The sequence below is a fragment of the Phoxinus phoxinus genome (genome assembly GCF_949152265.1).
Source record: "Phoxinus phoxinus genome assembly, chromosome: 15".
NCBI classification, from domain to species: Eukaryota; Metazoa; Chordata; class Actinopteri; order Cypriniformes; family Leuciscidae; genus Phoxinus; species Phoxinus phoxinus.
This window is the reverse complement of record NC_136890.1, coordinates 6828143-6852947: the sequence shown is the minus strand read 5'-3', so window position 1 is coordinate 6852947 and position 24805 is coordinate 6828143. Positions and strand designations below refer to the sequence as shown.

The window sequence follows — 24805 nt, the reverse complement described above, 5'->3', positions numbered from 1 at the left end:
AACATAGCCTCCGCTCAGGATTAGACCCCAAAAATAAGAAAGGAAAAATAACAAATCAGCATCCGAAGGAAGGACTATAATCAGCCCAGCTGGACACTGCTCTGTCTTAGCTGAGGAACAGTCTCATGCAGAAGTGACACAGGGTGGCACTAAAACTATTCAACCTACCACCAGGAAACACACACCAGCGCAAACTAATTTAAGCAAAAAAAACATGCATCAACCAGCTTTGACTTTCCAAAAAATCCCGGACGAGCCCCCAAATTGTTATGTCCCAATTATATCCAGGGGATATGGGACCAACAATTAATTTAATTTCCGGGGTGGAAAGTCAAGCAGGCGACACATGAGTTCAAAAGCTTAACAGAGATTTATTATAAGTATATCACAAACTATCTCCAACGGAGATAGTTATGAGACAACTAAAACAATTTGCAAAGAAAAGAAAGAAAAAATAGAGGATGATGAGAATTGTAACCAAAACGGTCATCTGACACCCGCGGCTTCCACAGCAGATCACAGCACAGCACAGCAGATCACAGCACAGCAGAACACAACACACACTGGAACACGTCGTCAGCCCGATTAGACAGTCGATCTCAGCACAGCTCACACTGACACGACGCCAGCACGATCAGACTCTTCTCTCTCTCTCCACTCCAACTCTTGAGGGCTTTATCCATACAACTAATTAGCAGCAACCAGCCGCAGCTGCGAAATCAATACATGCAGCTGATTAACAGCAACCAGCTGCAGCTGCGAGATTGACGTCACAGCACCGGCACATACCTAGAGAGAGAACAGGGAAAGAAAACAAAACAAAACAGGGACCACAAATACTAACCCCCACAACACAGGACCTTACGGGACGTAACAGGCTGTATGTGTTGTGCTGGTCTCAGTGCAACAAACAAATTGTGGTCATAAAAGAGGAATGCAATGGGAAAATGGCAGCTGCCAAACTGGAAAAGCAAAGGGCGTCTGAAAAGGTAGCTCCACTGGTAAAGCTATGAGGGGGAAAATGGCCTTAAATAGTTCCTTTATTGAGATTCTTATTTATTTGGTGTCTCTTACTGACATAAACTGTCCTTCACAGAATGCTGATGGTTCCATGCTGAAAATCTCAAAGCTAAATCTGATAGTCCAGCCACAAATCATTCAAATAAAAGTGTGGCAGAACCTCAGAACGGCAAACCAGATGTGAATTCACAGCCCAAAAATGATGCTAAGGTCCAAACCAATGAGTTAGTAGTGGAGAAAAAGGAAGAAGGTAAGAGTTGCCTGTTTGAGCATGGTTTGTAAATGGTCTCTATATATGGGTGAAGACCCTCATTTAATGGAAGTCCGATAACTTAAGAGTACTAGCTAGGTCTGTGACGTTGGCAGTTTCTTTTTTTTCTCCCCTTTTTTCTTTTACAGTGGCTGGAATTAGACTATAATTCATGCAATAATACACAATGCCGAAATTATGGCTGTAATGGGATTCTTGAACATAGAAAACAATAGAAATTGTACAAAATTTTGAAACTAAGCCAAGTTTAAATATATTTCCCCACAAAGATACATTTGTCATCATATATAATACCGTTCTACGATTTGAGAGGAATGTGGGACAAGAGCAGGACAGTGTCACTGAGCGCGCGCCTTCACCTTTCTCCGGTCTCACTCGCTCCTTGTCACCTGAGTTCTAGAACTGCAATTCCCATCATACCCCTCTGCTATCATTAGTTCCCAGCCCTGGCTGGTTTCTCTACTCAGCATCATCACATCCACCTGTTTAATATTATCCACCCTTTATATGGACTGCCTTGTTCTTTGTTTCTTTGTGAAGTGTTGTTTTGCCACGCTGCATGTTTCTACGTGTTCCTTGAAGTTTCATGTCAGTGATTCCTTGTTTCGTTACCTGCTGTAATAAAGTTCTGCAAATGGATCCGACTGCCTCTACCTCGTCATTACAGACAGAGTCCATCTCTAGTCTAAAATCTTAATTTCTTCTCCTGAAAAAAAAGAACATTTGTTCTTCCGCTGGTGCAAGGCATTTAGGATATAGTATATTTGATTTTGCACTGCCAGAAAAAAATAATTACAGGCATGTGTGCAAAAAAAGGTCTGAAGATTTGGTAAAAGAAATGACAGTCCATTTTCAGTGGAATAACTGATATGAGGCGACCTGATCGCAAAACAGAATACAAAGCCGTCAAATGGCTTAAATTGATGGGCTCATGTACCTCTCTCATTCCTCACGTATCCAAATGTTTGTGATGTAACATTTAATTGCTTACCTATTATTTATTTTGTGAACAAAGCTTTGTGCTTCACTCGTGTTGTAATTCATGTAAAACTGCATTCACATACAAACCACAGTGGTGGGGCGGTTGTCAGGTTGAACAGCAGTCCTAGCACAAGAAAACCTCTCCACAATAAACCACATGATTTTCATGCCGGTAGCACAATGAGTACCCGTATCGGCAGATGAATATTCACTCCATCTCTTCTCTAAACGCACATTATTAATTGTATTTAAAATGATTCAGATCTTCCGGTGAAACGACAGACTTCTCTCTGATGGCGTATGCAGGACTTTTCCAATCATTTATTTGCGCTTATATTCGCCCCTGCAAGCTTGTGTTCGTCCGCCTCTGTTTGTGAGTGCAATGCCCACATCTCAAAATCCCCTCAACAACCGATGCCAGAACCAAGTCCTCATCTTTTAACTTTTTTGTTTTTCAAAAATCTGTTCGGATAAATACTTGGAATTACGTCATAATATGGAAGAAAAGGTCTTTCGCTCCTTCCGTTACATCACAACTTTAATCTTTTCACTTACTGCAAACATTCAAATTTGCTTCCCAAGCCTTATAATTAATCTTTTTTTATTTTCTTTATAACATCTATTCAGATGAAGCAGGTGTTTAGGATAGAATTAGTCAAAAATTATGGTTTTCTCCTTACACTCATTGTTTTAATGGGAATACATCCCAATTAGTAGCAGAGTTTACACCACAACTATTACAGTAACGATACGGAAACATGCAGATGTTTTCGCTTTGAAGCCAAGATCATTTCTTTACTCCACAAACCATTCTGAGATCATCTCTCTTCACTCTTCGAGATGAGCAACCCTCCAGTTTGTGTTGGTGCAAGTTTCACATTCCTGCCTGCTGATCTGTGCCGTGGTCTGCAACAGCATGTGTGTTTGTCCCCGAGCGCTTCAGCACAGCTGCTGAGATTTTTCCTGTCACAAAAGAGCTTGCACGCGGCACGTCTTTTTAAAGATGTCTAGCCCGTGTATTTCTGGGTGCAGGTAGTCAGGTTAATTCTGCTAATGGTCACGAACGCTGCCTCATGTGTTTGGGAATCCACGCCACGGTTGTTGAGAAAAAAATGGGAGAAAAAAAGGGAGAAAATTTCTCCCACATTTTTGTATGTGGGAGAAGAAAAAAAAACTTGCATCACAATATGTTGTGATTGTCAAAACATTTGGTAACTTATTTTTATTAAGTTTACTGACAATATGTTACAGTGTTTAGCTGCATGGTTACAATTGCTGGCAGGTTACTGTATTTATTATTGATTGACATCTTGATTCAATATCGATTCATTTTGATAATTATTAGTTACAGTAGATACATGTTAAAAAATAAATCACTAATGCTGAAAACATAGAGAGCCCTAGCCTATTTTTATTAAAGGTTAAAAATAACAACTTAAATAAAATATAATGCGTTCTTTATTATAATAACAACTTTATAATTTTTAATGATATAGGTAAAAATATATGTAGCCTAATATAGTGGACATATTTAACAAAACTATAGCTAATTTTTCCAGCCTATATAAATGGTCATTAAATTGCTTTCCTGATGTAAATGTAACTTATGTGACATTGGTCTAGCCGACCTGTTTTGCAGTCCATTTACATTTACCATTTACCTGTTTTACTGACTTCTTACCGCGGTTGAAAAACACTGATTGATCCGAGGCATACATTTCGGTAAGTTCGGGTTTATTTACTAATAGTAAAGAAGAGCAGAGCTGAGAATAGTTAGAGTTGATCACGTGCCGCTTGAACTGAGGCGCTACAGAGATCTGTCACGTCACATTTACAAGCGCCAAAATGGTATTATCGTTTGAATTGTGTAATAAAATTGACAGAATCTGAGAGCTGATCAATTATTTTATATCAAAGTAACCTGCTCTGTCTTGTCTGTTGTTGTGAGTGTCCTCTTTGCTCCGCGATTTTTTTCTGCGTGAGAAAATGGATGTGTGGTGTGAGAGCGTGTGAAAAGGGTGAAAAGCTCAATGCGTGAGAGTTGGCAGCCCTGTCCACCCTAATGTGGTTAAAGAAAGAATTGACACACCCATCTCTGAGCCCCCAGAGGTCCTCTAATGACAGTGCGCGCCGCTCACGAGCCTCGTCATTCTCGTCCCGGGCCGGCCTATTCTCACGTGATCCTGAGACCTCGGCCTGGATGTGTGCCCAAGGTTCCCACCACTCCCTTTTGAGATCAGGTGATGAACCTGCAAGCGCTGCCCTTGGAGGAGGCAGACCCAGCCTTGGCACTGCTCTGTCCAGTACGCGCCCTCCGTGCTTACGTAGACAGAACGCAGTGTTTCAGGACCTCAGACCAGGTCTTGTCTGTTATGGTGGGAAGGTGAAGGGAAAGGCTTGTCTCACTGGAAAATAGTGGACGCCATTGCTTTGGCATACCAGCAGCAAGGTCAACAATGCCCCCTTGGTGTGAAGGCCTACTCCACCCGGAGTGTGGCTTCCTCTTGGGCTCTAGCGCATGGCGCCTCGCTAACAGACATCTGCAGAGCTGCAGGCTGGGCGACACCCAACACATTCGCAAGATTCTACAATCTCAGAGTGGAGCCAGTGTCCTCTCATGTACTCGCTTCAACCATCAACTAAGATCTGCTCAGGTGTCTTCGCTTGCTCGCCATTCCACTCCACGGACTGGATACGTGCGATATTCTCCTCAGGTGAGCCTCCCCGAGAAGCCCTGAGTTCCTCCATCAAGGTTGACGTCAACGCCAGAGTTATGCCAACGGCAGATTTGGCGATTGGCTAGGTGCAGCCATGTGCATGGTTCCCCGTCTGGGCGACCCCCACATGTGTATTTCCACTGTAAGCCTCTCTGAGCATGTGTCTTTCCCTTGGCATACCACCTTGCCACCCCTGAGGTTGAAACATTCCACCCTGTGGGCTGGACACCCCAGTGTTTTTCCATATGCAGCCCCTCTCCGGGTCATATGTGTATTCTGTAATGGAACTCTGTTTGGAAAAAATACTCCCCAGGAAGAGCACTGCAGTGTGACGCTCTTGCGTTCCTTATCCCACTCCCCACAGACACCTGCTGATTGTTGACTCTGTCTAGACCTGATCAGGGTTGTCTCCATGGCAACTTGCTGTGTATCTCTATGACAAACCTGCGGACTGAGGCACCTAGATTAAGATGCCAGGCGTAGCGACTCTCCAGGCCTACACATACACGAACTCTCACATATATACAGATATGCAATCACCCCCTACTCCCCCATTCCTTGCCTTCGCCGCTTTGTACCCCCCAGTCTGGCGGGTGGGTCTGTGACCAGCGCCTAGAATGGCTGCAGGACCAGATGGCTGCTTGCCTGTGCTGGATTACCTCCAGCCCCCACTACCCTCCCCTATTGCGAGTCTTGTGTGTTCATTCTGTACTGTTTATGTGCTTATGTTGCTGAGGTGTTATTTTTTCCTGTTCCCATACTGTACTCCTCACAGGAGCATAGTCTGGGGGTAGCCTTCTTTTTCTCCTCCCCTCTCTCCTCATATCATGCTGTATTTTTCCTCCGTAATTTCCCCATTGTGGGACAAACAAAGGTTTTCTTATCTTATCTTATCTTATCTTATCTTATCTTATCTTAATAAGAGTGAGACTCTTAACAGACCAGCCAATGAAGAAGTTCCAGAAGCAGTGGTGGACATTAAAGGACAAGCTTCAAAGGCAATGGGTGGGGTAACGGAGAGAATCCAGCCATTAAAGCACACACACAGCAAGTCAATTGACAAAGTTGTGAATAATCATCATTATATATCGGTGATGATGACAACTGTAGTATTTTATGTGTATCATTTGGTTAGCCTACAAATAATCAGACCGAATGTTGCATACGGTGCGTTTATTCGATATCCCTCCACCTGATATCCATACAAACGTAATGACGTAAACAGTACGTGCAAGTTTACTGATATACTCTGAATGTTACATCACTTCTTCTTTTTTTTTTTTTTTTACTAATGAACTCAGTTAAGTTGTTTCCACCTTCAGTTACTTGGGTAATCAACAACTAAACATTCACTTGGTCTGTAATCAAAACAAAACTCTATGAAGTAGACAAACAGATTGCTTCAGTGTAATAAATCAGTTAAGTGCCTACTCAGAAACAATTATTCTCAGATTCTGTTCTCAGAACTTCTTTTTTTATTTATTTTTTTATTTTTAGGACACATTCTCTTCACTTAACACTTAACACATTTAACACATAACGGTTGTGTCCCCTAGTCCATACCACCTCTAGTGCATTATGCCCATTTCACAGTCCTACTCAGTCCATGTTACCCGTTTTTCAGGCTGTGTCAAAGTCTCTGAGGAATTGTGGAGGCTGTCTGTGCCTAGTAGGGTATCTTGCCACCACTGGGACTGTGTCAGCAGTGACTTCTTCATCCTCTTCTGCTGTCGATGTGTCACGCAGGCCAGGGTCAAGCTTTTTGAAGAAGGATGAATTTCTTGTCACTCGATGTCCATTCCACTCAGAGGTGACCATGGAGCCTTTGACTGTCGTTACTTTTGTACGGCTTGTGGTTGTAAGGTGCTGTGAGTTTATTGCGCCTGGGTTGAGAGCACAACACCATGTCACCAGGTTGGAGAGAGTAATGTGCAGCGTGTCGGCGAGTGTCTGAGTACACCTTCATTTTGGCTTTGGCCTTGTGGTCTCTCCTGCGAAGATTCTTGTCCGATCCAGTGAGCATGCTCAAAAAAGGCATCTTTGTGTGTATCCTGCGTTTGAGCAACAACTCAGCGGGTGATGTTGTTGTTGTGCTGTGTGGTGTTGAATGGTACTCACGTAGGAATGTGTGGAGATGCTGCTTCCAGGGGATGTTCTCCATGTAGGCAACACGGAGGCATTTTCCAAGTGTTCTCATGAACCTCTCTGCAGTGGCGTTCGCCTGGGGCCATGGTGGTGTGATCTTTCGATGGTGAAATCCCATGTAGGCTGCAAACTTGCTGAACTGCTCACTGTTGAATGGTTTTCACAGATCTGGGGATGCCAAACATGGAAAAGATTTTATCTATGACAGGGATGACAGAGTTTGCAGAGGTGGAGTGTATAACTTCCACCATGGGGTATCGAGAGTAGTCATCTATGATGACTAGCAGGTGTTCACCTGTTGGTAGTGGGCCGTAAAAGTCTGCACTTACATCTTGCCAGACTGTGTCAGGCAGGTTTGACATCTGCAGAGGTTCTGTGTGTGTTTCAGGTGTGGTGGCTTGACATGCTAGACAGTTTCTGACCATTGCCTCGGCCTGTCGGTCGATGCCTGGGAACTAGGGCTGTCACTTTTTGTTCGAAAATCGATTGCACAATCGATCGGACTAACCAACACAAGTTTCGAAAATGAAAATAGGGAATCGATTTTAACGGCTTTCAGGACGCAGAATGCGCTGCGCTGGCCGCTGGGTTCAGCGTTGCGCTTCAGATACAACGCGATTTGCGCAAATCAACTTTGACCGCGCCGTGCGCACCGCTTGGTCGACCCAGCAACAAAACATCTCGCGCTATCTGTAGCCTATTGAATGGCTCAGCCATTGAACCGCACAGTCCAATGGCATAGATCTGACCAATTGTTGGTGTGTTTTGGAAGTAAAAACAAAAGAGCTGCTTTCACAAAACAGAATGTCTCGCAACTTAAGCCATTGAAATGAATAGCGCCGCGAATGCCGTGCCCTGTCTGAAAGGCGCTTTCTCTCAGAGCGCGTCCAGCTCGTCACGATACGCCCGCAGCGAACGCGCATCACACAGCAACTGCAGGTTCTGATAAACACACATAACAGCAAATTATAGCCTACTTCTGCATAAGGTGTCGCCAGTATTTAGAAAATTTCAAGCATAGGCTACAGATAGCTTACAGACTCGGGCTACAGGCTACGTAGGTGAAATTTGTTTGACATTTCTAATCGTGAAAACAGCCATGTTAAAGCCCGCAGTAATGTTTTTCATTGATGTTATGGCAGTCCACCCTGCTTTTCGAGAATGTTACACTCCTGTTTGTAATTGTACACGAAATTTCATGCCAATAAATCATCAGTAATATTGTGAGTCTCAAGCGCCCTCTTTACGTTCGTCCTAATGCCTGTTAGTTGTCCGTGGATTGGCCTATATTTGGCGTTGAAAATGGAAACGTCTTTAGAGATGGAAAATCGATTTTACAATCGATTCAATGAACACTTATGTAATATCTAATTTGGTGTCAATCCCAATTTACATATATACAGGGTTGTGCAATAAATGCCAAGTGTTGTAGTAAACCAATTCTGCCTCAGGTTTCATTGTACCGTTTCACAAACATAGAGGGATGTCTTGTGACTTGTCTAGTGATTTGTCAACCCACAAGTGTCTTAATGTGACACTTGTGGGTTGATACATTTGGATTAATGTCAGTTATGCAAAATAAATTTAATTTATGCAGGAACTTGGTTAAGCAAATTTAAAAATGTAAAGTATATGTGAACAGCCATGGTGTTGCTGGCCATTCGAATCAATGCATTTTCTATTTCAGCATTGTTTTCAGCATTAAGCATGAGCTATTTTTATACTAAAAAAATAACTTGTAACACCACAGTATTCACCTCAACAGAAGTTGCATAAAATCTCTAATGTATACATATCCTAGAGTATTTTTGTTTTTTATGGCTCAGTGATTCTAATCCAACTGCTGAGAGTTCAGAAGGGTACAGTTTGTTTCACACAGGCTTGTAAAATTTGTTTTTATGATGAGCATTGTGGTGTAATGCTCTATTTAATAACTGACTGACATATGGTTTTTGAGTTTAGATATGGAAATGGCCATTTGTATAATTGAATATAGTGGTTTAAGAAAATTAAAATGAGTTTTAAGAAAATTAAGAGTAGAATATAAGCCTGATTCTCAAACGACTAGCCACTGCACATCGGCTTTATGACCAACAGGCCAACTTATACAATGTCTCTCAGTAGCATTTACATTTTCCTTGTTGGCTTTACTAATTGTTTCTTTTTCAAAGTTTATTGCTCAAAATCTGAGTTTAGCTTGGAAGGAGATTACTTATTGGGTGGCCTTTTCACTTTACATGAAATTGACCATGAGACGCCCCTGTTCTCCCCAGAGACCACTGAATGTTTCAGGTAAGCAAGGACATTTTTATCAGCTGGGTTGCCTGTATTGTAAATCAAAGTAGCATATCCTCATAGTCACATTTGGATGTGAACTGAAACTTTAATTACATGCTATTAACTTCTTCACTGATGTTTTCAAGGCACAGTCCCTCAAGATCTGGCTATCAGATGTTGCAAGTAATGAGGTTTGCCGTTGAGGAGATTAATAACTCCACCACTCTTCTGCCCAATGTTTCTTTGGGCTATGAAATTTTTGACCATTGTTCTGATACAAAGAATTTCCATTCAGTCTTAAGTTTTATCTCAAATAATGGATCAATAAAACCTAAAGAAAAACTGAACTACTATCAGCCTAAAGTGATTGCTTTAACAGGGCCATATGGAAGCACAAGAGCTATTACTATTGCACCACTATTCACAATGAACCTTATACCTATGGTAAGTTCAGCTTCTTTTTATAGTTTGCATAATTAAATACTTACACACTTACTGCCCTTTGTTCAGGACTACAAAGTTACTACAGTATAATGCTAATGAATTGTTTATAATATTTTGTTGTCTTCTGTTTCAAAGGTGAATTATGGAGCTTCTAGCTATATATTAAGCGACAAACTTAGGTATCCTGCTTTTGTAAGAACAATGCCTAGCAACAAAAACCTGATAGAAATGATTATTCACATCATTCAATGGTTTGGATGGAACTGGATTGCCTTTCTTGGTAGCCAAGGTGATTACGGTTCAGACGGACTAAAGCTGTTTAACATGTATATAAGGAATACTGGCATTTGTGTGGCCTATGAAGAGAGTCTACGCCTAAACACAAACTACAGTCTAACACTTCAAAAGATTGATAAGTTCAATATCAATGTCATTGTGGTTTTTGCTCTTCCACAATATGCAAGCAAAATTATCAAAGCAGCCATAGCAAACAACATCCAAGACAAAGTATGGATTGCAAGTCAAACATGGGCTATGAATCAACAGCTTCCCAGAGAGCCAGGAATTGGGAAAATTGGCACAATCATTGGTATTACGGAGAGATTGTTGTCATTGCCTGGATTTAATGAATTTGTCTATAAAGACAGGAGATCAACTGATGTCACCCATAAAGAAGAGAGTGAGATCCAGAGTAAGAGTAAGACATGTAATCAAGTTTGTGATTACTGCACATTGTTGACCGCAGAGGAGATTATAAATGAAAATCCCACATCCTCTTTTGCCATCTATGCTGCCATATACACCATAGCTCATGCACTGCATAAGGTTCTGCAGTGCGACATGAATGGATGCCGCAAAAACACAGTGGTAAAGCCATACATGGTAAGATAATTCATTTGAACTTTGACAAGTTGATCAATATATTAATTACATTATTGAAGTAACAATGTTTTATTTAATTAAATGTTCTTCATATGTTTATGAAATTGTATATTATATTATTTAATTATTATACAATAATTGAATAACTAAATAAAACAATATTTATATTAATTTATTAAAGTTATAGTAATATTATAAATTGTCTTTTTTTTTTTTTTTTTAAATAATGGGGGTACCACAACTCACCACAGCTTGTGGGAGAAATTAAGAAGTTGTATTTTCCACTCAATGGTCGTCAGGTGAAATATGATGATAATTATGATCCACCCATCAACTATGCAGTTGTGCTCTGGCACACTGATGTAAATCCTCCACAGTTTGAGATGGTGGGCACATATGATACATATCCAGAAATTACTTTTACAATCAACAACTCTCTCCTGCCCTGGCATAACAGTGGCTCTGTAAGTCTTAATTTGATGAGACCTTTATCTAAACATTTAGCTTTATAGATTCCAGATTCTCTGTTAATTCATTTTTTTTCATAAAGCTGACAAAAGATCTGATAACACTTTATTTTAATGTGTCCTTGTTACATGTAATTACTACATGAATAACTATAAATGATGCATAATTACATGCAACTAACCATAAACCAAACGAGGCGCTCTGAACCCTGGTCCTCAAACAGCCACTGTCCTGCAGAGTTCAGCTCCAACCCTAAGTAAACACACCTGAACCAGCTAACTAAGCTCTTCAGGATTACTAGAAAGCTACAGGCAGGTGAGTTTGAGCTAAGGTTGGAGCTAAACTTTGCCAGAAAGTGTCCCTCGAGGACCAGGGTTGAGAACCCCTGCTATAGCAAGTACATGTAGTTAATTTATATTCCTCAGTACTTAAATGTAAAATCACACTGTAACAGGCAAACATTAAACTAAGCTGTAACCAAAGATCTCTTTGTTTGGAAGCAAGATTGTTTTGTTTTGGGGGTGTTTAAGGGGAATTATGTCATTTGTATTTTGTAATTTGCAGTCCATTTATGGAAATTGCATATAATGTTCAGATGAGTTACTTGTTTAAGAATACTGACACAGTTTAGAAAAAATATATAAAATCAGTTGAGAAAAACTTTAACATTATATAACACATTTTCTTATTCTTTAAAGGTTCCTTTCTCAAACTGCTCTGCTGAGTGCAAGGAGGGATTTTCAAGGCAACCTGAAGGTTTTTATAGTTGCTGTTTTACATGTAAAAAATGCCCACGTAACAGCCACGTGGATTATTCTCGTAAGTACAAATTAAGTTTCCAAAAACTAAATGTTTATAAACCTTACATTCAGTTCGAATTTACAGTGTTTTATTTTTTGGAGTTACAAAAAGTGCTACATTTTTTAAAACTAGAAGTAATTTCACAAAACAATTATCAAAACCACAATGTTTAAGAAGGATGTGTGAGTGTGTAACCCTATAACCCTACATTATGAGGACAGATGGCAATATCCAAAATCCTTTTTCTTGTGAGGCCATTTTTGCTCCCCATGAGGAAAACAGCTTATAAATCATACTAAGTGATGTTTTTTGAAAATGTTAAAATGCAGAAAGTTTTCTGTGATGGTTAGGTTTAGGGGGTAGAATATACAGTTTGTACAATATAAAAACCATGATGTCCATGGAATGCACAAAAATCATGGTAGTGTCATATCTTCTTCACATCTTTTAATCCCACACTGGATACATACTGTCACAAAAAAATATGGATTTTACTTTAAAGTGTTGCTATTATGCTAATTAATTTTTTGAGGTGTCCGGCAACAGGTTTACATGCATCAAAGGTCAAAAATCACTTTCATTTTCTCATAATACAAATTGCACATCACCGCATTTTCCAATGATTCTCAAAAGACTCCAAAATCCAAAGAATCCAAAAACTCAGACTCTCTAAGCCCCTCCTTTCTGCAGCCTACTCTGCTTTGCTCTGATTGGCCAGATGTCAGTCTGTTATGATTGGTCTAACGTTTACAGCACATGTCGGAAATGAAATGCCCAGCCATTACCATAACTGAATTTCAACTCCGGACTGAGGCTTGTACACATTGTAAAGACAGCAGTGTTGGGGAACTTACTTTTAAAAAGTAGTGTTTGCTCGTTACTCGTTACTTCTTAAAAAGGTAATCCGTTACTTTACTTAGTTACCCATTTTGGAAAGTAACTTTTTACGTTACTCGTTACTTTTACGTTACTTTTATGTTGCTTGAGTTTGGGCATAACCCAATATCTGTTCCTAAATTGTGTATATGCCTACATAAAGTTCTACTATGAACTCTACCTATTGATAAACTAGAAGAAAAAAAACTAGAAAAAAAGAGAGATTTTGAGATGGGAACATTTTTTTTATTTTTGTTTGATTAACATTTGAAAAACCTGTATAAAGTGAACACCAAAGAACAATATTAACTATTGAGCGGTGGTGACGCGTTCATGAAAAATATCCCAAAGAACCGGCAAAAGTAATGATTATGAATAGCCTATGTCAAATATAGCAAGGAGACATTTTATTGTTTATTTACACTTGAAAACAAAGATGAAGTTGACGCTGACTCGCAATCTTCGCAGTATGAACGCACCAGAGATAAATGCACATTTTATACGGATTACATAAGCAGATAGTCGGTTTTCTTTTGTTTTGAAGTTTTGTTTTAAAAAGTACACATTTCAAGCTTTCTATATATCTCTCAGGTATTTGAGCTTATATGCTGAGTTTGGGTTCATTTATGAGACGAGCTCCAGTTCACGCACTGGCACGGAGCTCCTGAAAGTCCTGATTATTTTGCCTGCTATATTTACTTCTTATTTATTAAATCCAGGCAATTCGTTGATGAAACATTGATTAAAATTAAGATACAATTGATACAAAACGAAATTCACTTTAAAGAAAGGCTTTCTACAAAAAGAGACTTATTGGAGTGGTCAAAATCATGTCTGCCCACTCCATTTGTCTCCCAATCGATCTTACTCATGCTTTTCACTTTTCATATAATCAACATAGATAATATATTTAAAAAAATCTTTTATTTAAACATAAATATTAAACTAAATCGTTTTCTTTAATGACTAGGCTACAACACGTAGGCCTATAGACTACAGTACAGAGAAATGATGTAATGTCGGAGCGGGATTTGAGCGAACGCTGTTACCGGTGAGCATTGTGGGGGAGAGGTACGATTTTCAAACAATCATCGAATAATATTTTGCTTGATATGCCAATCCTTCATATTTGTTGTTTTAAATGCAATCCCTTCTTCATCCGGTGGGTAGTATTACTTTTGGTTTGCGCAGTGTAATTCACAGAATTGACTGCTCTGCTGCTACCAGCCTCTGTCACGTACCGTGTGGAGCTTGTGACTATTGCGAGCGCGCAGCTGAGAAGATAGTGTAACGAAAAGTAACGTTGTGGCAAATTGAAAAAATAACTACACTCTTAGAAGAAAAGGTTCTATATAGAACCTTAAAAGGTTCTATAGGCGCTTCGTATTTGGAACCCCTAAAAGGTTCTATACAGAACCCAAGAAAGGGTTCTTTCTTGTCATTATAGAACCTTTTTAGCATAAAAGGTTCTTTGGAGTTGAGTAAAGAACCCTATGGTTCTATATAGAACCCCAATGAACCCTTTTTTTCTAAGAGTGTAGAACCTTTTAGGGGTTCCAAATACGAAGCGCCTATAGAACCTTTTAAGGTTCTATATAGAACCTTTTAAGGTTCTATATAGAACCTTTTAAGGTTCTATATAGAACCTTTTCTTCTAAGAGTGTACGTTTCGTTACCAAATTTTCAGTAGTAGCGCGTTACACTACTTTTTACACGAAAAAGTAGTTACGTTACACACAACACTGAAAGACAGTAATGATGGCGTCAATTTTACCATATCAATAAGAGCGTGAGTCCGATGATGAAACATTGAAAGCTAGTTTTTCAACCAGAACCTCCATCGCAAGGACGACTCGAGCAGGATGTTTCTCAGTGACTCAGTTACTCAGTTTGACGTTCATCAAGAGATGTTGCAACTGTAATTCCTCTACATTAGCATCAACAAGTGTATGTCCATCAACAAACCGATGTGTATATTGCTAATTTATAGCAGTGCACATTCGAGAACTCTATCATTGTAATCAGTGATACACAATTAAAAGTAATCAGTCATTCACATAATGTACACGCTGGTACTGATACAGTATCAGTACCAGCGTGTACATTATGTGAATGACTGATGTAACATTAAAGTTTGAAAAACAAATCTTGCTACATCCTTTTCAACATTACTCAAAGTAGTAAGAACAACAGACAATCTGCATTAATGGACACAATTTTAGGTAATAGGGCCACAGTGCTGATTAACAAAAGATTTTTCAGTAAGACAGTGGTAACGTCTTGGTTACGTTTGTAGCCCTCTTTCCCTGAGTAGGGATCGGAGACGTTACGTCAATGACAACAAATGGGGTTTCGCTTAGAAAGCCTATCATCTTCAAGAATTTAAAAACGAACCAATGGCAAAGAAATGCCATGGGTCTGCGGAATTTGCATAGCATACAGAATACACATATGACCTGGAGGGGGGCTGCATATGGAAAAACACTGGGTTGTCCAGCCCGCAGGGTGGAATGTTTGAACCCCAGGGGTAGCAAGGTGGCTTGCCAAGGGAAAGACACATGCTCAGAGAGGCTTACAGTGGAAATACACATGTGGGGGTCGCCCAATGGGGGAACAATGCACATGGCGGCATCTAGCCAATCGCGAAAGCTGCCGGTGACATAACTCTGGCGTTGACGTCAACAGTGCAGGAGGAACTCAGGGCTTCTAGGGGAGGCTCACCTGAGGAGAATATCGCAAGCGAAGACACCTGAGCAGGTCCTAGTACCGGCTGGTTGAAGCGAGTACATGAGAGGACACTGGCTCCACTCGGAGATTGTAGAATCTCGCGAACGTGTTGGGTGTCGCCCAGCCTGCAGCTCTGCAGATGTCTGTTAGCGAGGAGCCATGCGCTAGAGCCCAAGAGGAAGCCCCACTCCAGGTGGAGCCTTTGCACCAAGGGGGCACAGGCAACCTTGCTGCTGGTATGCCAAAGCAATGGCGTCCACTATCAGTGAGACAACCTATGCTTGGAGAGAGAGTTTTGGCGACGGAGCAGTTTGGCGACACCGATGGTGAGCTGGAGTTAAATGTATTTTTGGTCACTTTTAGACAGAAAATCGAAATTAAAATGATACATATAAAGAAAAATAATACAAATGTAATTTCATTCACCAAGCCTATCACTTGAAGCAAATATCCATCCCTTCTTAAATGTCTGCTCCAGCGAGCGCGTTGGGCCGTTTAGTGAAACTGACGCATATAGCCTATCTAACGGCAGATGAAGTAAAACCGTAAATCTTCATTATGAGTCCCAATCATCAATACAGTACATGTTCACAATAACACTTTTAAATAAAATATTGATTTAAACTATGTTTTACTTCTGATATAAACATTTAGATTACATATGCCATTCTCATTAATGGAGTTAAACACTTACATGACATTTACTGAAAAGTTAAAAAAAATATATATATTCAATAAATAGCTTATAAATATTTGTGGTGGATGCAATGCTTTTGAACACTTTTCCTTTGGCATGCCGTGTTTTAATGTTTTAACTACAGAGATAATTGCTTATCATGATAGTAGCAGATTGTGCAAATATAAATGCACAACAAGGTCTATCTGTTTCCATTAAAAATATAAATCAATTAAAAATACTATTTAAAAAGAAAAACTTTATCTGAAATGTATTTTACACTATTTGGTTTATTTATTCAAAAGCAAGGCAAGGATAGGCTACTAAATGATTTGTATAAATGTAATGTGACGGCACATCCATATTTCATATTTTCCTAATGTCTTAAACATGTTATCACGTGGATGAATAATCATATGCAAATGATATGCAAAACTCCGTGTTGTAAGCTCCATATATGGTTATTTCAGGGAGGAGACACATGTGCGCACAATCTTCCGCTGACTGGGATTTATAAAGTGAATTCTGCGCAGGTTCTGGCGTACGCACGGTTTTATAAGTCGGAGTATTTTTTTGCGCATGCCATTTTTGGCTTTCGGGCGCACATACACTTTTAGTAAGGATCCTACGCACAGTTTTATAAATGAGGCCCCTGGTCTGAGGTCCTGAAACACTATGTTCTGTCTATGTAAGCACGGAGGTCGCTTACTGGACAGAGCAGTGCCAAGGCTGGGAATGCCTCCTCCAGGGGCAGCGCTTGCAGGTTCACCACCTGGTCTCAAAAGAGAGTGGTGGGAACTTTGGGCACATATCCAGGCCGGGGTCTCAGGATCACGTGAGAATTGGCCGGCCCGAATTCCAGGCACGCTTCGTCAACGGAAAATGCCTGCAGGTTCCCTACCCTGTTAATGGAGACCAATGCAACCAGGAGCGCTGTCTTAATTGACAGGAACTTAAGCTCCACTGATTGCAGAGGCTCAAAGGGCCTCTGCAGGGCAGTTAAAACCACTTAGAGGTCCCAAAAGGGAACGAGAGGAGAAGGAACCTGGTTCTCAGGAACCTGATGACCAGGTCGTGCTTTCCCACGGACTTACCTTCGACTGCGTCGTGATGTGCGGCAATAGCGGTAACATACACTTTAAGGGTGGAGGGAGACAGCCTTCGCTCCAACCCTTCTTTTAGGAAGGAAAGCACGACACTGATCGGGCAATTTCAGGGGTCTTCTCAGCGAGAAGAGCACCAGTTGACGAAGAGGTTCCACTTCAACGCGCAGGCATGTCTTGTCAAGTCAAGTGCGAACCTGTGAGAAACCCTGATGGCGCTCACGTGTGCATTAAAAATTAATTCTATAGTTATGCGCATTTGAATATATGTGCGCAGGTTTGTAATTCCCTACAAAACAGAAAACAATTTAGACAGAATTTTATCACTTCAGGGTAGATACGCAAAACCGAAATTATCCCGACAACGCTTTATCTGTAGAGTGGTAAAAGGATCCTTCACAGGGGAGAGACTAGTTGGCACTTCAGCACTGCGTTGTTTAGGTGAAGGTCCTTCGTCAGATCAGAAGCTCAGCTTCCCCTATAATGTCAAAAAAATAATGGTCAAATATGTACTATTGTGTAAACATTTTATTGACTAAAAATGCGTTCATCTCGAAGACGAGTTCGTTCACAAACAGCTTCATATAGTAGCTCGACTGACTCGATCTCCTTCTCATACATTCCCGCAGCGTCACAGTGCATTTCCCTGTTGAAGCTGAGCGTCCATTGACTTCAATGGGGCTGCTTTGAACAGTTTTTTTCAGTGATCCGAAACTAGATGGTGATTGGATAAATGCTGCTACTATGTCCCGCCCACGGACGCTCAGCGTCTCTGGGGGTGAATGAGGAGTTGGCTGGCCCGGACTCCGGGCTTCCGCGTGATGATTGGAGGATGGATCTGTCGAAAGACTGCATCTCCTTTTGACTGACAGCGATCTGTACAATAAGAAGTCACTCAAAGCTATTTCGCGCTCAGTCCCATCGCGGATTTCTCAAGTGTAGTCGAAAGACAAACTGCTGCAACCTATTTCTTGATATTTGTTTGGCGAAATTGCTAGCCAATTTGCATCATACATTTCACACAATTATACACCACATTCCTTGTTTCAGTTTTACCAAGTTTAATATATATATGTTAGATCGTTCGTTTGTAATTCGTTCATTCATTCATTAGTACGTTAGGCTAGGCTAGCGTCATACGCGTGAAACTGCGCACGATGGCAGACAGTGCTAATATTGTTGACCTGATTTTGGCGAAGCCATTTGAAAGTCTTCCTTACGAGGAAACAATTCGAATTAAACAGCAGGGCAGATCAACACCTAAGATTGATTTAGTGCAAAAGATAGGGAAAAATAACAGGTCTTTTCAGCTCTCCTGGTATGACAAAGTTTGCTGGCTGACTGGAAGTGCTGTGACAAATAAAATGTACTGCTGGCCATGCCTCCTGATGAAACCATCTCACGGATGTGTTGTTTGGTCAAAGGTGGGGTTTGGAGATCTGTCTAACTTTGACAGGGCATATAAAAGACATGAAAAGAGCAATGAACATGTGAGTGCATGTGCAAGATTAAGTTGCATGGGCAGGATCAGGGTTGAGCATGCAATCAATGAAGGTGCTCGCATTCTAGTGACTAAACATAATGAAACAGTCAAACAAAACAGCCTTTCTAAACCGCCTTATTGATGTAACATCCTTGCTTGGCCGACAGGAGCTGTCATTTAGGGGACATGATGAGAGTAGTGAATCATCCAACAAGGGGAATTACAGGGAGTTCACAGAAACATTATCTAAATATGACTCTGTCCTGTCCACACAATTTGAGTCCTCAAATGTGTTTTCTGGTATGTCCCATACTATTCAAAATGACTTGATCTCTGCTCTTGCAGCCACCATTTCTGATCAGATCAGAGATGAAATTCAGGATGCTCCTTTTTTGGATGGCAGGTGGATGAAACAACTGATATATCCTGCCGTGCCCAACTCTCTGTCATTGTTCGCTATGTGGATAGTGCAGGTAAAATTCAGGAGCGCTTTATTGGATTTTTTGATGTTTCTGGAGGGCGAGATGCTCAGTCCGTTTTTGATGTTTTAAATGAGAACATGCAGGCTTACAATTTTAAGGATAAGCTTGTGGCACAGACCTATGATGGGGCTGCTGTCATGGCTTCAGCTCTCAATGGTCTGCAGGCCAAAGTGAAAGTAATAGCCCCCAGTGCAATGTTTGTGCATTGCTATGCACACAGACTGAATCTGGTGCTGTCACAGGGGGCTAAATGCTTGCCTGAGTGCAGATTTTTTTTTTGCATCACTCTCTGGGTTTGGCACATTTTTTTCAAAATCCACAAAGAGGACGTCTTTTCTGGAGTCTGCAGGCTGTTCAAGGTTGCCCAGAAACGCTCCTACTCGATGGAATTTCACATCACGGATAGTGAGCACTGTGGCAAACAATTATGATGGCCTCCTTCAGACATTTGAAAACATCATTGCAGATACGACAATGGATGATGATACACTGGATTGTGCCAAAGGCTTTCTGAGGAAACTGGAGGAATTTTAGTTTGTGTTCATGTTGTACACATATGAACAAATCTTCTCTGAGACTGATGTGGTCTTTGATGTTGTCCAACAGAGGGCGATGGATGTTTTTTACTGCAAGAAAAGAATTGAGTCTCTTCTTGCATTTGTCAAAGAGAAAAGGTCAGAGGGGGCTTTCCAAGCTGTTTATGCCAAAACAGCAGATCTCACATCAGACCCACGAGATGAGCCCATGAGAAAGCGCCGTCTGACCCAATTGCAGGATCCCCAATAGCGCTACAGAAATCTGTACATGGCCATCCTTGATAACATCTTGGAGCAGATTCCTCAACGTTTTTCAAATTTGGAAAGTATGCTCTTCCTAGAGTTAGTCAATCCAGGGAAATTTGATGACATGAGACAAGAATTTCCAGAGGAGGCCTTCCAAAGTGTCCTGAAAAGTTATGGCCATCACTTCAATTCAGGGAGACTGAGGTCTGAACTTCAAGTCCTGTATTCAGATCAGGACTTGCAGGGTAATAGGGGAAAGCTGTGCGATTACTTGGTGTTCCTCAAAGACATGGAGTTGGACAGTGCAATGCCTCAGCTTTACAAACTGTTCTCATTAGTGGCAACAATTGGAGCTACATCTGCAGGTGTAGAAAGGAGCTTCTCCTGTTTAAAGCGGCTCAAGTCCTACACACGTAACACAATGGGCCAAGGTCGTTTAAGCAGCCTAGCTTTGCTGGCCATTGAGAAGACGCTGGTCAAGTCACTGGAAAAGACGCCTAGTTGGTACGACAGGGTCACAGTGCATTTTCTTGAAAAAGAACGTAGGGCAGAATTTACTTTTAAATAAATGGACAAGTTTTTAATGTAGGCCGAAAATGAGCTTCCCCTCTTTGAAAGACCAGCAGCCGCCACTGCTGGATACGGCCTGGATCCGGCAGGCTGCGGGAAAACCTCGGGATAAACAAAGACACTAAAATTAGCGTAGATGCCATTCTTCTTATGATGTAACGAGTCCATCAGGATTTATGGAAGGTGTTCCCAGTTCCGGCTGACCTAATCTATGCAGCCTAACATTGAATTATAGAAGTCTATAGTGTATTATGTGAATGCTAGGTCAAAGAGATGTGTCTTTAATCTAGCTTTGAACTGGCAGAGTGTGTCTGCTTCCTGGACAATGGTAGGAAGACTGTTCCAAAGTTTTGGAGCTAAATAGTAAAAGGATCTACCGCCAGCAGTCGAGTTTGATATTCTAGGTATTATTAACTGGCCGGAATTTTGAGATTGCAATAGACGTGAAGGACTATAATGCGTTAAGAGCTCGCTCAAGTACTGCAGAGCTAAACCATTTAGTGCTTTGTAAGTGATCAGCAATATTTTAAAATGTATACGATGTTTAATAGGGAGCCAATGCAGTGTTGACAGAACGGGGCTAATATGGTCATACTTCCTGGTTCTGGTAAGAACTCGAGCTGCTGCGTTGTGAACTAGCTGTAGTTTGTTTATTAAGCGTGCAGGGCAACCCCCAAGTAGAGCATTACAATAATCTAGCCTTGAGGTCATGAACGCATTAACTAATTTCGTTAGGTGATGAAAAAATATACAGCTGAGTATCATCGGCATAACAGTGAAAGCTAGTTCCATGTTTCCTAATGATATCTCCTAAGAGTAGCATGTACAGAGTGAACAGCAGCGGAAAAGATTGAGTCAAAAGTTTCTGTCGCAATATCGAGTTCTTCTAAGCTATCTGGGATGCTGAGGAGATGAAACTGATCAGGAATATTATTAATAAAGCAATCTTTAGTTGCAGAAGTGATAGTTCTAACATATTTGTTACACGGAGTCGGCTTTGCAACCTTGGCTAAATGGAGTATCAAGACTAGATAATGATCTGAGATGTCATTGCTCTGCTGCAGAATTTCAACAAGTTAATCATCTCATTAGCTCCTTTGTTTGCCCTGTGTTTTGTTCTGTTCAGTTGTCTGTTAATGTTGCGTTTACGCCATTGTTCTGTCTATCCTGAGTTATTTTGTTAAAATAAACTAAGAACGGCTGTGTTTTGAAACAATTAGCATGTGGAAAGAAACATACAGATTTCAAGTGAATGACTAGCTGTGTGGAACAGTTTGTATTTTTGTACTAAGACGTTAGAAAATGAAAACTTGTGAAAATAGTACTAAAGCTAAGTATATTCTTTTAAATTATTAGTGTAATAAGTACCGTATTTAAAAGTATGCTGAAGTGTACTGTACTTCTTTTTCACAAAGCTTTTGGAAGACACTATTACTAAACATTCATATTATTTTACTGTTTTTCAGGGGACCCCTATACCTGTTTTCCATGTGCAGAGAATGAATGGTCTGATGAAGGCAGCACAAAATGTAAGACACGTTCTGTTGTCTATCTTCAGTTCACAGAAATCTTCTCCATCGCTGTCATGGTTTCTGCCATATGCATAATTATTTTACTCATTGCCATATTTTGCCTTTTCTCCTACAATTACAACACACCAGTGGTGAAGTCTGCTGGTGGTAGCATGTGTCTTCTTATGTTGATATGTTTGCTCATGTCTAGCATAAGTGTATTCTTTTTCTTTGGAAAACCCACATTTGCACATTGCCTCCTGAGAAATGTCATATTTACATTTTTCTTCACTGTCTGTATTTCCTGTTTGACTGTCCGTTCCTTTCAAATTATTTGTGTTTTTAAAATGGCAGCTCAGTTCCCTAAGGTGCACAGTCTTTGGGTAAAGCACAATGGACAGTGGCTCTTTATCGCATTTTCTTCTGCCATTCATTTAATTTCTTTTGTGATATGGATGACTGTCTCTCCTGACAAACCCTTCGCTGACTCATGGACTTTTAAAGAAAAAATTTTGCTCACCTGTGAAATGGGGAATTCTATAACATTAACCATAGTTGTGTTCATAGGTTGGTTTCTTGGTTTCCTGTGTCTCCTGTTTTCTTACATGGGAAGAGATCTGCCGAAAAATTACAATGAGGCCAAACCAATAACCTTTAGTCTAATTTTGTACTATCTTAGCTGGATTGTGTACTTCACAGCATACCTCTCTGTCAAAAGCGAGTATGTCACCCTTTTGAATGCAATAGCCCAGATATCTAGTATAAATGGTATTCTCTTTAGCTATTTCATACCAAAATCTTACATCATAATATTCCAACCACAAAAGAACACTCCCGCATACTTTCAAACATCTATTCAGAATTACACCCAAACCATTAGTAGGACTTAGACATTAGTCTAATATACCTTATTTTTTCAACAAAAGAGCAGATGCTGCTATTTATAACTTGAATGTGCAAAGCTTCAGGTCTCATCCGCTTCCAGTTATTTTAGCTGCACAAAAACAGTCCTTTGTACTGGAATTTGTTATCATATCTGAATCTATTATCATAATCATAAACACACTGATTTGTAGCACAAATCGTTTTACTGTTTACTACACTTTGTTATTCTTTTTGTTTACTTTTTAAACAAAAAGTGTACTATTTACCTATAGAGGCTAATGAATCAGATGTCTCACACATTCACAGAGATTAGCTTACTTTCGAGTTGCAAAATAAGGTGGATAGGATGTGAACTCTTAAACTCTGTGTTAGTGGCTTAGAATCTTTACTATTATGTTACCACAATGTTACAGAAACACATAAGCAAAGTAGGGAATCTATTCTGGAGCTCAATCTGCATTAAGATACAATGTGAGTTTTGAGAATAAAAAGAGTAATTTAGATATTTAAAAAGATTTTGTTTACATGCTTGCATCAACACTATGTAATGTAACAATGTAATGTAAAGCAGGGACAATAAAACTTTACTTGCTTTCACTGCAATAATTACTGTAATGTCATCTTTGTCACACGTGTTAACTCCCGTCGAAGTCAAATGGTTCGCTCAAACAGGGCGCCGCTGGGCAGACGTGACGTGACGTGAAGCTCAGGCTCGGCAGACGTGACGTGACGTGAAGCTCAGGCTCGGCAGACGTGACGTGACGTGAAGCTCAGGCTCGGCAGACGTGACGTGACGTGAAGCTCAGGCTCGGCAGACGTGACGTGACGTGAAGCTCAGGCTTGGCAGACGTGACGTGACGTGAAGCTCAGGCTCGGCAGACGTGACGTGACGTGAAGCTCAGGCTCGGCAGACGTGACGTGACGTGAAGCTCAGGCTCGGCAGACGTGACGTGACGTGAAGCTCAGGCTCGGCAGACGTGCTGTGCCTCCTCCACGCATGCAGTACCACCACTCCATAAAAGAGGAAGACCGCTCTCTTGGCCGTGGCAGGACTGATGGTGGGCGGCTCCGAGACGATCTCAGGGACGACAGCGGGCTGCTCGGAGGGGCTGGCCTCCGGGACGACAGCGGTAGGGCTGGGGTAAACGATTGTTAATAAAACGATTAGTTGGGCGATTATTTTATCGATTAGTCGACTAATATAACAATTCTTTTTCTGTTGCTCGATTAATAAAAACCCTGGCCTGGACATTGCTTGGCTCCGTTAATTGACATTGGCGAACTAGTCTAGCGTACTGAATTATGATACTATTAATTTCGGTCTCCCACGTGTGTGTGTCGAGCTGTACCTCTGGGAACGGTGCAAAAAAATAATAAAGAAGTGTCGACGGAAAAATATGACGTCGACGTAATTTTCACGTCGAATCGTCGACGCGCCGCTACAGCACTAGACAGCGGGCTGCTCGGAGGGGACGACCTCCGGGACGACAGCGGCTGCTCGGAGGGGACGACCTCCGGGACGACAGCGGCCTGCTCGGAGGGGCCGGCCTCCGGGACGACAGCGGCCTGCTCGGAGGGGACGGCCTCCGGGACGACAGCGGCCTGCTCGGAGGGGACGGACTCCGGGACGACAGCGGCCTGCTCGGAGGGGACGGCCTCCGGGACGACAGCGGCCTGCTCGGAGGGGACGGACTCCGGGACGAC

The 24805-nt window shown here is 41.2% G+C and overlaps 1 protein-coding gene across 1 annotated transcript; it reads left to right on the top strand.

The window, feature by feature from the left end:
* Positions 1–9244: 9244 nt before the first annotated feature.
* LOC307011546 (taste receptor type 1 member 1-like) lies at positions 9245–23106 on the top strand (the record flags this gene model as incomplete). Its single annotated transcript, XM_079637341.1, has 6 exons — positions 9245–9426; positions 9558–9855; positions 9991–10737; positions 10989–11201; positions 11904–12024; positions 22172–23106. 6 exons carry the CDS (start codon positions 9245–9247, stop codon positions 23104–23106), a joined length of 2496 nt encoding a protein of 831 aa, XP_079493467.1.
* Positions 23107–24805: the final 1699 nt, after the last annotated feature.